The 12,320-nt window shown below is 39.5% G+C and overlaps 1 protein-coding gene across 1 annotated transcript in view; it reads right to left on the bottom strand.

The window, feature by feature from the left end:
- Positions 1-12,320, bottom strand: part of shank1 (SH3 and multiple ankyrin repeat domains 1) — a 133,486-nt gene that overhangs the window by 88,509 nt on the left and 32,657 nt on the right. Inside the window, exon 3 of the mRNA XM_042505266.2 lies at positions 615-818. Within this exon, the coding sequence (XP_042361200.2) occupies positions 615-818 (204 nt within the window). The remainder of the gene's footprint in view (positions 1-614; positions 819-12,320) is intronic.

The raw sequence follows: 12,320 nt of genomic DNA on the forward strand, positions 1-12,320 counted from the left end.
AAGAAAGTGACTGCACAGACTGGATAAGAGATTAACAGGTGTTGCACTAAACAGAGCAGGGATGCTTAACAGTTCTGTGACATTTCTCTAAGATGTATGTATGACAGTACATTGATAAACCAGGGTTTTTTATAACCCTGTATAACCTTAATTAACACAGGGGAATATTTACAGTAGAGGTAGTCTAAACTACCTTAAAGTGCTGCTGATTTTACTTCAGTCATCTGGGATCTCCATGTAAAATGCAAAAGCTTAAACCTTGGATACATAATGTGTGGCAAAATTCTGATGGTAAAAAAATAATTTAAAAAATCAGAATCTACTACACTGATCTTAATGCTGTAATGCACAGCATGATTGATTGGTTCAGCGTTCTCTTCAAAATACAACACATAGCTGACATTTCAGCTTATTTTAAGAACAAACTTTTGTAACAGTTTCTCAAAACTCATTGTAAACTTTAAAAGAGAGAGAACGCTGTCACATCAGAGTCTGATTTTGACCATTGCACTGTTGAATAACAGGGACATCTTGAGGAAATGCAGGCTACATCACTTCTCTGTTGTGTAGTACTGCGTCTCACAAACTGTGCCAAAGGAAGACTGGAATCATACCTCCAAATACGGTACCCCTTTCTCAAAGGACTGTGGGTACTCTTTGAGCAGCCTCTCCTCCTCCAGGAACTTGGCATCATGGCCGTCTGTGGCAGGTTGGAAGAGACCATAGTTCAGGACGTCCCGCAAAGATTCGGTCAGGGAGCACAGCACCTGCTGCTTGGCCTTCCACACCGTAGCATCTGGGTTAAACCGCAAACATTTCTGCAGGAGAGACAGAAGGAGATGTTGCTCAGATCTAAGTTCATAAAGCAGTGATCATTGGTTAACTGGGGAACTCTAAATGTTAAGAATAAAAAACAGACATTAATAAACATCTTACCATGTGATGAATCTTAAAATGCAGCAAAAGTGAGTGACAACTATCAAATAATAATCATATCAAAAACAAGTCAGTAGAACAGGCTTTAAGATGATGAAGATGCATATAGACTCCTTGTATGCATCATTCAAGACACTAAAGGTTATGATAAAAACTGCCTGATCACTTTTTGTTTATCTTAACAAAAGAAAAAGTCATAAGAAACGGTATCATTTTAAAACTGAACACAAGCCACAATTATTCTTGAACTAAATATTCAAACATTTAGACTGAGAACTGCCTGAGGATTTCAGGCTGCAATCTGCCTCAAATGAGGTGAAATGATCTGTAATATTTTGATGGACACACCATCTGTGCCTTAAGAATGAACTGTAGCTAATGCAAGTATGCTAAAATTAGGATGTTTTGAACTTTCTGTTGCAGAACGAACCACAGCAGTACATTTCATGAGCTGGAAGCAACAAAGGGACATTAGCTACAGCACAGTCGCCAGAAGAATATCTTGGCATTGTACATATCTGCAAACCATGGATCCGTTACATTTTGTGCATTTTATAACTTTTATATCAACATTTCTAAAGTGACACAGTATATTAGCTGACTTTGTCACTGGAAGGTGGAGGAAATGGTGGATGGTGTGAGACGCCTGCCTAGCTGCAGACCACAATACGAGACCAAAAGACAACAAAACAGGTTGCTTTTTTGGCAAGTCATCGCTGCATTTACAGCTGTTTTTTAGCCACCAAATTTGGCTGTTTTTGACTGTGACATTGCCGTGTTTCCCATCAGGATAGAGCCATGAAAAGCTTTTTTGTTTTTTTTGTTTTTTATCCAAGATATTGCTGCGAATTCCAGCAGCTTTTTCGCCACCAAAAACAGACACTTTAAGCCAAAACATGATCTTTTCCTAACCATAATAGATGGTTTTTGGCCCTAAATCTAACCGCATGTTGACCACTGTGTTGCTGAGATATAAAGTTTCAATGTTAAGTCTCAATGTATTATTATACCGAACAAGCTCCATCAGAGCATACAGAATTGTATGTACTGTCATAATTTATTCTGGTAATTGGGTTGTAAACTAACTAATTCTCTACTCACTCTGTTTTAAGGCAATAGTTTTGAGAAAAGCAATGCCTAGTTGGGCTCCTTAGTTGTCATATTTCAGATGTGTATGAGTTGTTAGCAGTTCCTCTTACATGGTATTATTTAAATACCTGTTTCAGGCTGTTATTTCAAACATAATTTCGAAGGGGGCCCGACTCCTTTACACTAAAACACCTATCTCCACCTTGACCAGCTGCAATTATAAGATGTCAAACACTGATGGATCAGGTAAAAGAATCAAATATATTAAATATTAGTCACGGGTAGCATTTTTCTGCATCTGTACACTTTAGTAGAACTTTGAATGTTGTATTTTTATTTGTAATGGATTATTTTCAGACTGTTTTATTGTCAATTTAGTAAAAAGAAAATAAAATCTGGGTATGTCTGACACCACTGTTTTTCATTTGAATAACTGGTAAAAACATAAAACAAACCTTGACCTTTTCTGGGGGGTTATGAATTTTGAAAAATGAAATATGAAAAATATTTTTCTTATTTCCTGTCCCATTAATCATCTCATCATGACTCCTAATATGCATCTTTGGATCCCCTGAAGATGTCAGCACTGTCCCAGAGAGCATACTGTGGCAGTGGATGTTCCAACCTTTTTGACTGCAGCACACAGAGGCTGTCCCCCATCTGAACCAGCAGGGGGAGACAGCCCCAACATAAAGTGGGTTATTCCCAGTGGTCTCAGTCAGCAGAGAGGATATGAATGGCAGTTTGGTGCAGCTTTAAGTGTCTCCAGTGGGGTCGTGAATGGCCAAATGCAGAACGGCTCAGAGGCTCACTCAGCAAAGTGGGACGTAACTCACTACACAGATGGCTGACAGAAGGTTTTTGGCAGCGCTCTCTCTCCCTCTCTCTCTCCCTCTCTGTGCCCAGAGTGGAGTTGGGTTATTCTCTGACCTTGAGGCAGCAGCAGGATGGTGATTGGCCCATGCAAACTACAGCTGCAAGGATCCCTGCCTCTTACTGCATTACAGTACGAGGTCTTTTTCCAGCCAAAACGTCTTCTAACCCAGAACATTCAATCAGTCATGTCACTCATCTTAATCTCTTGCATACATACACTTACATTTCTGTATGCACGTGTGCGTGTGTGTGTGTGTGTGTGCGCATCCTACAAAGGGAGAGATAAAACCCTGCATGGGGGTTTTGTGCAGAGGAGTAACATAACATTTTCTCCCTCTATTTTATTCAGTGTCTCCGTTCGCGCACAGCCAACCCGGTCACCACGGCAACCGGTTCATTAGTGGAGCAAGCTGCTTGTTGCCATAGAGACATCCCTGTGTTCCCTAGGAGATGGGGTACTGGGAGGGTGTGCATGTGTTTGTGTGTGAGCATGTGCATCAATGTGGATGGATTTGTGTCTGTGTGTGTGTGTGTGTGTGTGTGTGTGTGTCTGTGTGTGTGAACGCGCTTGTTACACGGCGTGGCGAAAGAGAGTGGAGTAAAAGGGAGGGGAGCATCTAAGACTTTGAGTATGAGAGCAAAAGAGGATGAAAAGGTGTGTCTGTTTGTATAAGATAAGGTCTCACACACAAACAGACACACTCACTCACTCACTCAGTCACTCACATACACACACACACACACACACACACACACACACACACACACACACACACACACACGCACACACACACACACAGATGTACAAACAAGCCTACACAAAGCACTCAGTCCCAATAAAGGATGCAGGCAAATTCACTCTAAAATTAATCACAATCAAAGCAGGAGAAAAGTAAAATTAAGGTTAAGGATTTAGATATCATACTTGAGAATATCCCACAGTCGACCAGAACATTTAAAAAACACTGATAATTATCATAAAATTATAGAGATTAAAATGTGTGTAATAACTTAGCTTTCAGTCTGAGACCCTTCAGATAGCTGGAGACCTTACTGAGGCAGCCATGCTGCTTATTGATCTGTATATCTATAGGTGTATGATTGATCCCACAGCTTCTAACGGTCCAGCCTATCAGGGCTCATCACCGATTCCTCATCCCTGTAACCTTCAAAATGTAACTTGGTTCTGTGAACTGTTTTTCTCTTGATTTGCCCTATTTTATAGACATTTCTGTACAGCAATAGTACAGCATGTAATAAAATCATGGCTGTGTACTCACAGACAGCCTTCAACTTGTTAAAAACCTCAAATGGTGCACTTACAGTTGAGTTTTTGTGGTGCCCTCTAGTTGTCAGAGAGCTCTGTGTGTAAGTCTATTAAACTAAATGGCTACTGATTTGGTGGTGTGTAGAATAACAATATTGTTTTAGAGTCAAAATATACAAATACAATTGCCAAGAGTTTTTTTGCTTCAAATTCATTAGGCTTGTTTATGTTAGAACTGTGGTTTATCAGTGTTCATTATGCAACTTACAAAAAACACTTACAACACCAAGTAGTACACACTGCATATCAGTGATGGAAAAACTACTCATAAAGGTACCATTGCAACAAAAACAGCCCTGAAATCACGCGGAAGCCAGCATATTCCATACGAATGAACAGTAATTTTATCAGCGTAAAACACACTTCATTCAAAGTCAACAGAAGCAAAATTAGACTAACAAAATCCGTCTTGATTCATCTTTCCACTGTTCCACCAATCACTGGCTCTGGTTTGGTTGAAATAAATCTGTAATTCAATTAGATGTGTAAACATGCTGGCTCCACACATGGTAAAATTATTGGCTCTTCTGACATGCAATTTCAGGGCTGTTTCTAGTTAAAAAATAAAAATAAAAAAAGAATGTTAGTTACTCTTTAAACAAAAGGTCTATCTCTGTAGGGATTCTTTCCATAATGTCTTGTATCAACAATCTGACCCAATCTGACTTCTAGTGGACCTAAACTGACAGTGCAAACAAGTCCCTAATGCTTACTTTGTAACCTATTTCACAGCTGTCAGCTGCAGCCCTCTTGCTCAAAACTGGACCAATGTAAAAGAAAAAACAAACAAACGCTGTTTCCATTACTGATTTAAACACAAAAAAGGGAAAATAGGGTCCAGGTTGAAGAAGAACAAAAATGTTGGTCAAGTATACAGACATTATATAAGAACATCAGCTGATATAACATGCTGTCCTATTGTTGCAAATCACTAAATCGGCTTCTTCTTCCAAGCCTCTGTGCTCCCTTGTCTCACAGGTTTCCTCAGAACATGGCTGCGCCTGGATTGTGGGTCGTGGTTGCACTGCTGCCGTGGTCCTGCCCGACGCCTACTACTGCTATTATTATTAGTCATATTTCTACTATTGCAACACACAGAATTATTAATGTTACATACATATACTATAATATATGCATGTAACATATATACTATCATATACTATGGTTATAAACATTTATATTTCTAATAATACTGTTGTATTTATCATTATTATTATTATTGTTGCTGTGCAACAACATCTACTGACCAACCAATAGAAATGCAGCATGACTGAATGATGCACCGATCAGCGCAACGCTGCTAAATACTAGTAGACACTACAAGTACTTTGAGCTCTCATAGCAAAAGTGGCGTGCCAAGTTGGTCTCTTTTTCCCTGCCATGACCACGTTCCTATTCTCCTCCTCCTCCTCTCTCTTTCTCTCTCTCTCTCTCCCTCTATGTATCATGTTGTCATAATGATTACTGTATACACGACATCTATTTTACATCTTTTTTACAAACCACAGTTTTATTCCATTTCATATGTAGCAGATATGCTGAAACTTTGTTACCTTTTCACATTTCGATTTTTGAATTTCAAGTTGTGACAATGCTGTGGTTAATGTCTTTAATGTTAGGAAAACATCATGTGTTGGCCTAAAACACCCACTTTTGTCGCTACACATGCAGTGGTCTGCTGCTGTCTGCTGCCATCTCACCTAGGCATCATGCCCCTTTTAATACTAAAGGTACATTTAACTTACAATACTTAAGTTTTGTAGTATTGAGTATTTTTGCTGTATTGCTACTTTTACTTTTTTACTAAAGTAAAGGTTCTACCACTGTGCATGGGCGAAACATAACCAGAATACTGCATCCCATAACCGTGATATAGTCACATATAAATGCACTAAATCTCACAGCTTTTATATAACTTATGACCTTTATATGATTCTCAGTTTTACATTAAAATCTTAACGCAGCTTTCAGCCCTTCTGTTTCTCTTGTGGTTTTATCATTATGCAGACCAAAAATTCTGTCTTGTCTCCCGAAGCTGTGATCACACTTTCCCACTCGCATACGCCCACTCACTCTGTCCATGCTGCTCTTTATCTTCCCTTGCCTATCTCTATATCTTATTCTCCCTGCTCATTCCCTCTCTCTCCATCTTTCTGTAAGAGCTCTGTCACTTATCTATGCAGAAATAAGAGTCCTCCTATCTCTGTCTCTCTCTTGCTCTCTCTCTCTGTCTAGCTCTCTCTATCTCTGTCCCTCTGGCCTTTTCCTGCAGGCCAAGTGCAGGGGGACTCGAAGCCTTTAATGAGATCTATGGGGAAATAACCCCCCTCCTAAAAACACATACATACACACACACACACACACACACACACACACACACACACACACACACACACACACACACACGCACACACACACACACACACACACACACACACTCAGCAGCCATGTCACCATTTAAGTCAACTTCCTCTCCATATCCCACTCTCTTTCTCTCTCTCAACCACTCCAACCACCCCCTTCCTCTCTACAGCACTTTAAGAGAAGTGAATTAATTTCTTTAAAGCATTCCTGTCATCCCCACTCTGCCTTGTTCTCCCACCATTGTCTTTCTCTTTCTCCTTCCTCTCTTCCCATACTTCTCTATTGTATGTGTCCCTCTGTTCACCTTTTGGGCTCACCCTTTCATTAGCACACAACCGGTGGACATGGTCTGTGTCTTGTAGTCTGAGAAGTTCACATATCTTATGTAGGCACTGAAATATATGTGAATGCGTGAGTGTGTTTTCTTGTGTGTGTCTGTGTTTCAAAGTGGAAGTGTTTGTGAGGCCAAATCCTGCCTGAGGGGCTGCTGCTTATACTTCAGAGTTTGCACGAATTCAGCTCAAGTCAAACAGCGGAGGAAAAACTCATTTGTTTCATGCTGTTTAATGCACTCGGCAGGCAAAGGCAGACTTGACTGCATGTGCGTGAGCTTGACAATCTAATAAACCTGAAAACAAAACTGCTTCGACCTCCTGCTGCTGCAGGATCATATCAACAACTTGTGATACACGTATCTGACTGTGGCTGTGCACACAAGTGAGGTAATGGAGCAGTGCCTTAGTCATCAACCACCAGAAGAAGAGGAAGGATCTGTGCACAGATCCACAGGCACAGCTAACTCAGAGACCCTTCCTCATCAGCATAAATAGAATTGTAAGACAGAATCTACAGGCAACAAGAGAAGATTTTGGTATCAGAGGTGTTCTGGTTTTTATTTGTAGTCCAAGTAGTATTGGCCAGTCACATTTGGATTGCAGATAAACATTCCATGCAGAGAGACAGAAATGCAGTCTTGGAACCTATCAGCTATCGTAGACGACAATGTGGCTTCATATTAAGTTGGTTTTTTTTGTTTTGTTTTTTTCGATTTATCTGCATTCATCTACAAATATCTGTGAATAAAGATAAGCCAAAATGACCAGCACATGGAAGGAGAAGTCTTGCCAAAGTTCACTGGGTACACCTAGGCCCCCAGAAGGCACACTGGGCTTTGAGATTAATTTCTGTAATGGCTAAACAGTAGAATTACACTCTCATGTGATGCTCTGCGCCCCAAAAAGACTTTTTCCCCATTGACTTGCATGGCGAAAGAGATGTCTGTCAGTTAGTGAATACATTTTTTTCAAACATCACAACCTCCAGAACAGATCATTTCATCTCCATCCAAGATGGCGGAGTGCTAAATCATCCACGTAAATTTACACGCCGCAGTTGAACCATTTTGGCTTAATGTGTCACTGAGCAACTTTCACAGGAATGAACGAGGGCCTGTCTCTAATGCTATATCCAGTTCTCCTTATTCATCCATCGCTACACCTGATCAGCACAAAATATTGATAATAAACTCGCAAATATATTGTGGCAAAATGCCAAGAGGGTAAAGCTCGTTATAAAACTAAAGAGAATCTGGGGCTGGCTTTCACTTTTATTGGCGAGTACTAAGGAGAGGATGAAGAAAAACACAGAGTTGGCCAGTTTTCTGTTGGATAGACAGATGTCCAACAGAAATAGCAATAAGTGCCTGTCAAATAAATATAGTTGAGGAAGAAGTACAATATGAAACATTTTAGAGAAGAGTACCTTAATTGTGCTGAAGTACAGTACTTCAGTTAAGGTAGCCTAATGATCTACTTTCCAACACTGAGTATAATTACACAAAAAAAATATTTTACATACTTTTAAATAATTGAAGCTATACTGATCAATCATTTAAGCACTGTGTCATTACTCAGTGATCACTGAGTTGTGGATTTGCTGCTCAAAAAATAAATTAATTACAGTATTTGAAAAATGGGCTACACTTGGTAAAAAAAAGCAGGTGTTTAAGTGAATTACATTTTACAGCACATCATAACACATCACAAAATATTTCAACGCAAAACTGCTCACTCACTACAGTAATAAAGTCATTCAAATGCTGTTGAAATAAGCCATACGTCACTAAAAAACATTTCAACCAAATGTAGTCCCGTTTCTAAACATCCTTTCATAATGGTGCTTACTGAAGGGTGCATAAAAAGTTCTTCAACACAGTTTCTATATGCCAGAAGTGCCCTGGCCCTCTGGAGATAAAATGGGACAGCCCATCAACTGTTACAGTGGAAAAAACTTTCTACATAGCATCAGCCTCTCTCTCCGGCATGACATAATAGAATTCATCCAACTGAATTTCCACTTGACCTATTAAAATATACTAAACCCAAGACTTTCCACATGTAGCAATGGCCCAGCTCTCCTCTTGACAAATGTAGCAGACTGATAGTAGATCTCTAACTCGCTCTGTCAGTGTCAGAGCACCTGCAGTGCCATCTTGATTGACAGTGCCTTGAGAGAGATCCGTGCAGAAGGCTTTTTTAGCTCTGCCGAGAGAGTTTAACGCAGCAAAGGTAAGTCCCACTGAGGGAAGGCAGGATGCATCACCAGATGTTTACTCTTCGCATTTGGATTAGCATTTGCCATCTCACAAAATACCTTGCAATCAAAAAAGAAAAAAAAAGTAAGGAATGCAGAAAACTGAGCCCATCTGCTCAATATGTGCACAAATACAAGCATTTAATATCATGAAAAACACAGAAAAAGGCTGGGAATTGAAATATGCTGGAATCCTGAGAAGATGCCAGTCCAAAACCTTTTGTGTTCTGCATGCCTTTATGTGCCTGTATTTGTGCACATGCAGCCCAATTTGATCTTACATGGTCAGGACCAGTAAAACCATCGCATTACAACCTATAAACAACATCTCCAAATTTGTCCTTTTCTTTTAGTCTAAAGAATTGCATTCTGAAAATGTTCATCTATTTACAAAACAGAACAGCCTGAGATGTCTTCAGAAGAAAAAGTTCAACACATCAAATGTGCATTTATCAGCATGCAGCCCATATTTTGTGACCATGCAGACTGTAAGCATAGCTAGCACACCAACTACAACATATAATTTCTTGTTTCACACTCCAGTCTGGTCCAAAAAATTCAAGCGAGCCACAGCTTCTGCACCATGGTGAAAGTAGTTTTAAGTTAGATATTTGGCAGCCAATCACAGCAGCATCTTCTTAAGCCTCCTGCAGACTGTAAGATTTCTGCAATCTTTTAAGTTTAGTGCAAGCTACACTCTGTGACATGGATCTTATTAACTTCAGTAAGACATCAAGTAAGACCAAAATGTAATCAAAAAAGTCAAGCCCTGCTATAGTGGCATTTATAAGTCTGAAGAAGAGGAGGAGGAGGAGAATAGGAACGTGGTCGTGGCAGGGAAAAAGAGACCAACTTGGCATGCCAGTTTTGCTACGAGAGCTCCAAGTATTTATTAGTGTCTACTAGTATTTTGCAGCGTTGCGCTGATCAGTGCATCATTCAGTCATGCTACATTTCTATTGGTTGGTCAGTAGATGTATTTTGTAACAGCAGTCACACAGTGCAATGGTCGTCCAAAATTTCGGACACTGTCAGAATTTTACTGAATTTTATCGGGACTTCTGTTTTGAGTTTGGCATTTCAGCCATTACCATCTTGGTTTTTTTGGAAACAGAAGTGACCATATTTGGGCAAGAGCATGGAACTGTGGAGAAACAAGGGGTGGATTTGACTGAGAAGCTGTGGACGCAATTGGCAGTCAGCCTGTCACTTAAAACAGCCCACACTAAATTATGGGCAACTTAAGCCTTAACAAAATGTTAACTGTTGAGCTATATTAATATTCCCTACAATTGTAGTGAAAATTGAAACCAGCTATCTAGACCAACACCATTTTGTACCAGACTGTTTATTTCTGCTCTAAAACTGGACATTTTTGATTGACTGGCTTCTGGAGCCAGCCTCAAGTGGCCATTCAGTGTTGATTTCATTTCAGCCCCAGAGGTTGCTGCTTGGAGCTGACTTAGACTTATGTGACTTAGACCACATAAGTGTATGCATAACAGCAGCTGTCCACGGACATTTAAGTCACAAAGTATGTCTAAGCCTTGAAGCAGAAGCCTTTAAGAAAACAGGTTAAAATATTCCCTGCCTTTCCAAGTTTTGGCAGTGCCTTAGCAAAAAGGTTAAACCAGTATTGTCCTAATAAAGAGGTCTGATTGATATTATTTTGCTACTGATTGGCAATATCAAGTCGGTTTTGACATATGTTTGAAACCTCTGCTGTAGTAATCCCTGCCAAAAATAATTGGTCACAATATGTTTCAGTGTAAAAAAAAACCCACTAATAATTATATTTTAGTGTCCAAAAAGAATATCAGCAGATATATCATGATCAGATTTCTAAAGTGTCAGCCCAAAATATAATGTTGTCTCAAGTATAAATACACCCTGATGAGCAGCAGTCCCACTGGAACCATCATATCAATTGCTATATCAAAGTCAATTGGCGATGGTAAATCTGTATTTAAACTGCATCAAATTGGATAATTTCAAGGATGCATAACATTGATTGCTCGTAAAGCTATATAGCTATTTACTGCCAAAAAAGCTTGATATACCACTAATTACCAGTGATTGTGTGTGTTTATGTGCAGTCTCTGCATTACTGCATTTGAGTGCTCTTTCGTCACTCAATATCCTCCTCCCCCAATTCATAACATTTGTGCTACAGTCATTCCCTCGTCTCATTACAACACAATTAACAAGCAATTAGAGTTTATTGAGGGTGGATTAGCTGACATGTAGAACAGACCTAATGTACTGGGAGTGTAAAGTGATATTACCCAACACCAGTGAGAGAGGAAGGAGGAGGAGGACAGGAGATGAATCAGTGGGAAAAAAAGTGGAGAAGATCAGAGGGGTTTTATTCTGAATGTGCAGGATGCGAATGAGAGAGGGAAAGTGAAACTTGGCCTGAGGAGGTTGAGTCAGGACAGGATAAGAGAGAGCCAGTAAATGTCAGAGTGATGGCTGGCTATAACTCTTATGACCTTGGGGACTAAGACAATATATACTGAGCCAGTAGATCTTGGCAGGAAGTCTATAAGGTCATGTTTTTAGTTCTTTCATATATCAATGTTTATCTGCATGTCTGAGTGCGTGCGTTTCCTCAACTCAGGCATGCAACAACAAAGAAGAAAAATACAAAAGAGACTGCAAAAGATCAGATGAAAAATAAATTAAAAATACTGTACATCAGACTGACAAATTGGATCATTATTGCCCTCATGTTGGGGGGTAAAACGTGCATATTTTCCCATCAGTGCCTTTCATGTCTACCAGCAGCCTGATTAATATGATTATACTTGTCAATCTCAAGAGTCCACAAATAGAGACAATGAGACAAACAAAGAGTATACTTGAGAACATTTAAAGTTTCTGACATTTTATAAAACTTTTTAGTTGAGTCAAACCCTCAGCATTGATTTTTTTTTAATTTAACTTTAAAAATACATATTCATTATTTCATTTTCCACCTCCTTGCTGCTCACAAAGATCAAAATGATTTGCATAAAAATCTTTTCTGCTAAAAGACTCAGAGAGAGAAAGGTGAATTTGTCCTCCCACAATGACTGAACTTCTTCGTCAATGTGGTATTTGTATTTTATTTTGTAAAATGATCTGAAACAGCAGG

The sequence above is a fragment of the Plectropomus leopardus genome, chromosome 18, assembly GCF_026936395.1.
Source record: "Plectropomus leopardus strain MGB_pleo_1.0 chromosome 18, ASM2693639v1, whole genome shotgun sequence".
NCBI classification, from domain to species: Eukaryota; Metazoa; Chordata; class Actinopteri; order Perciformes; family Serranidae; genus Plectropomus; species Plectropomus leopardus.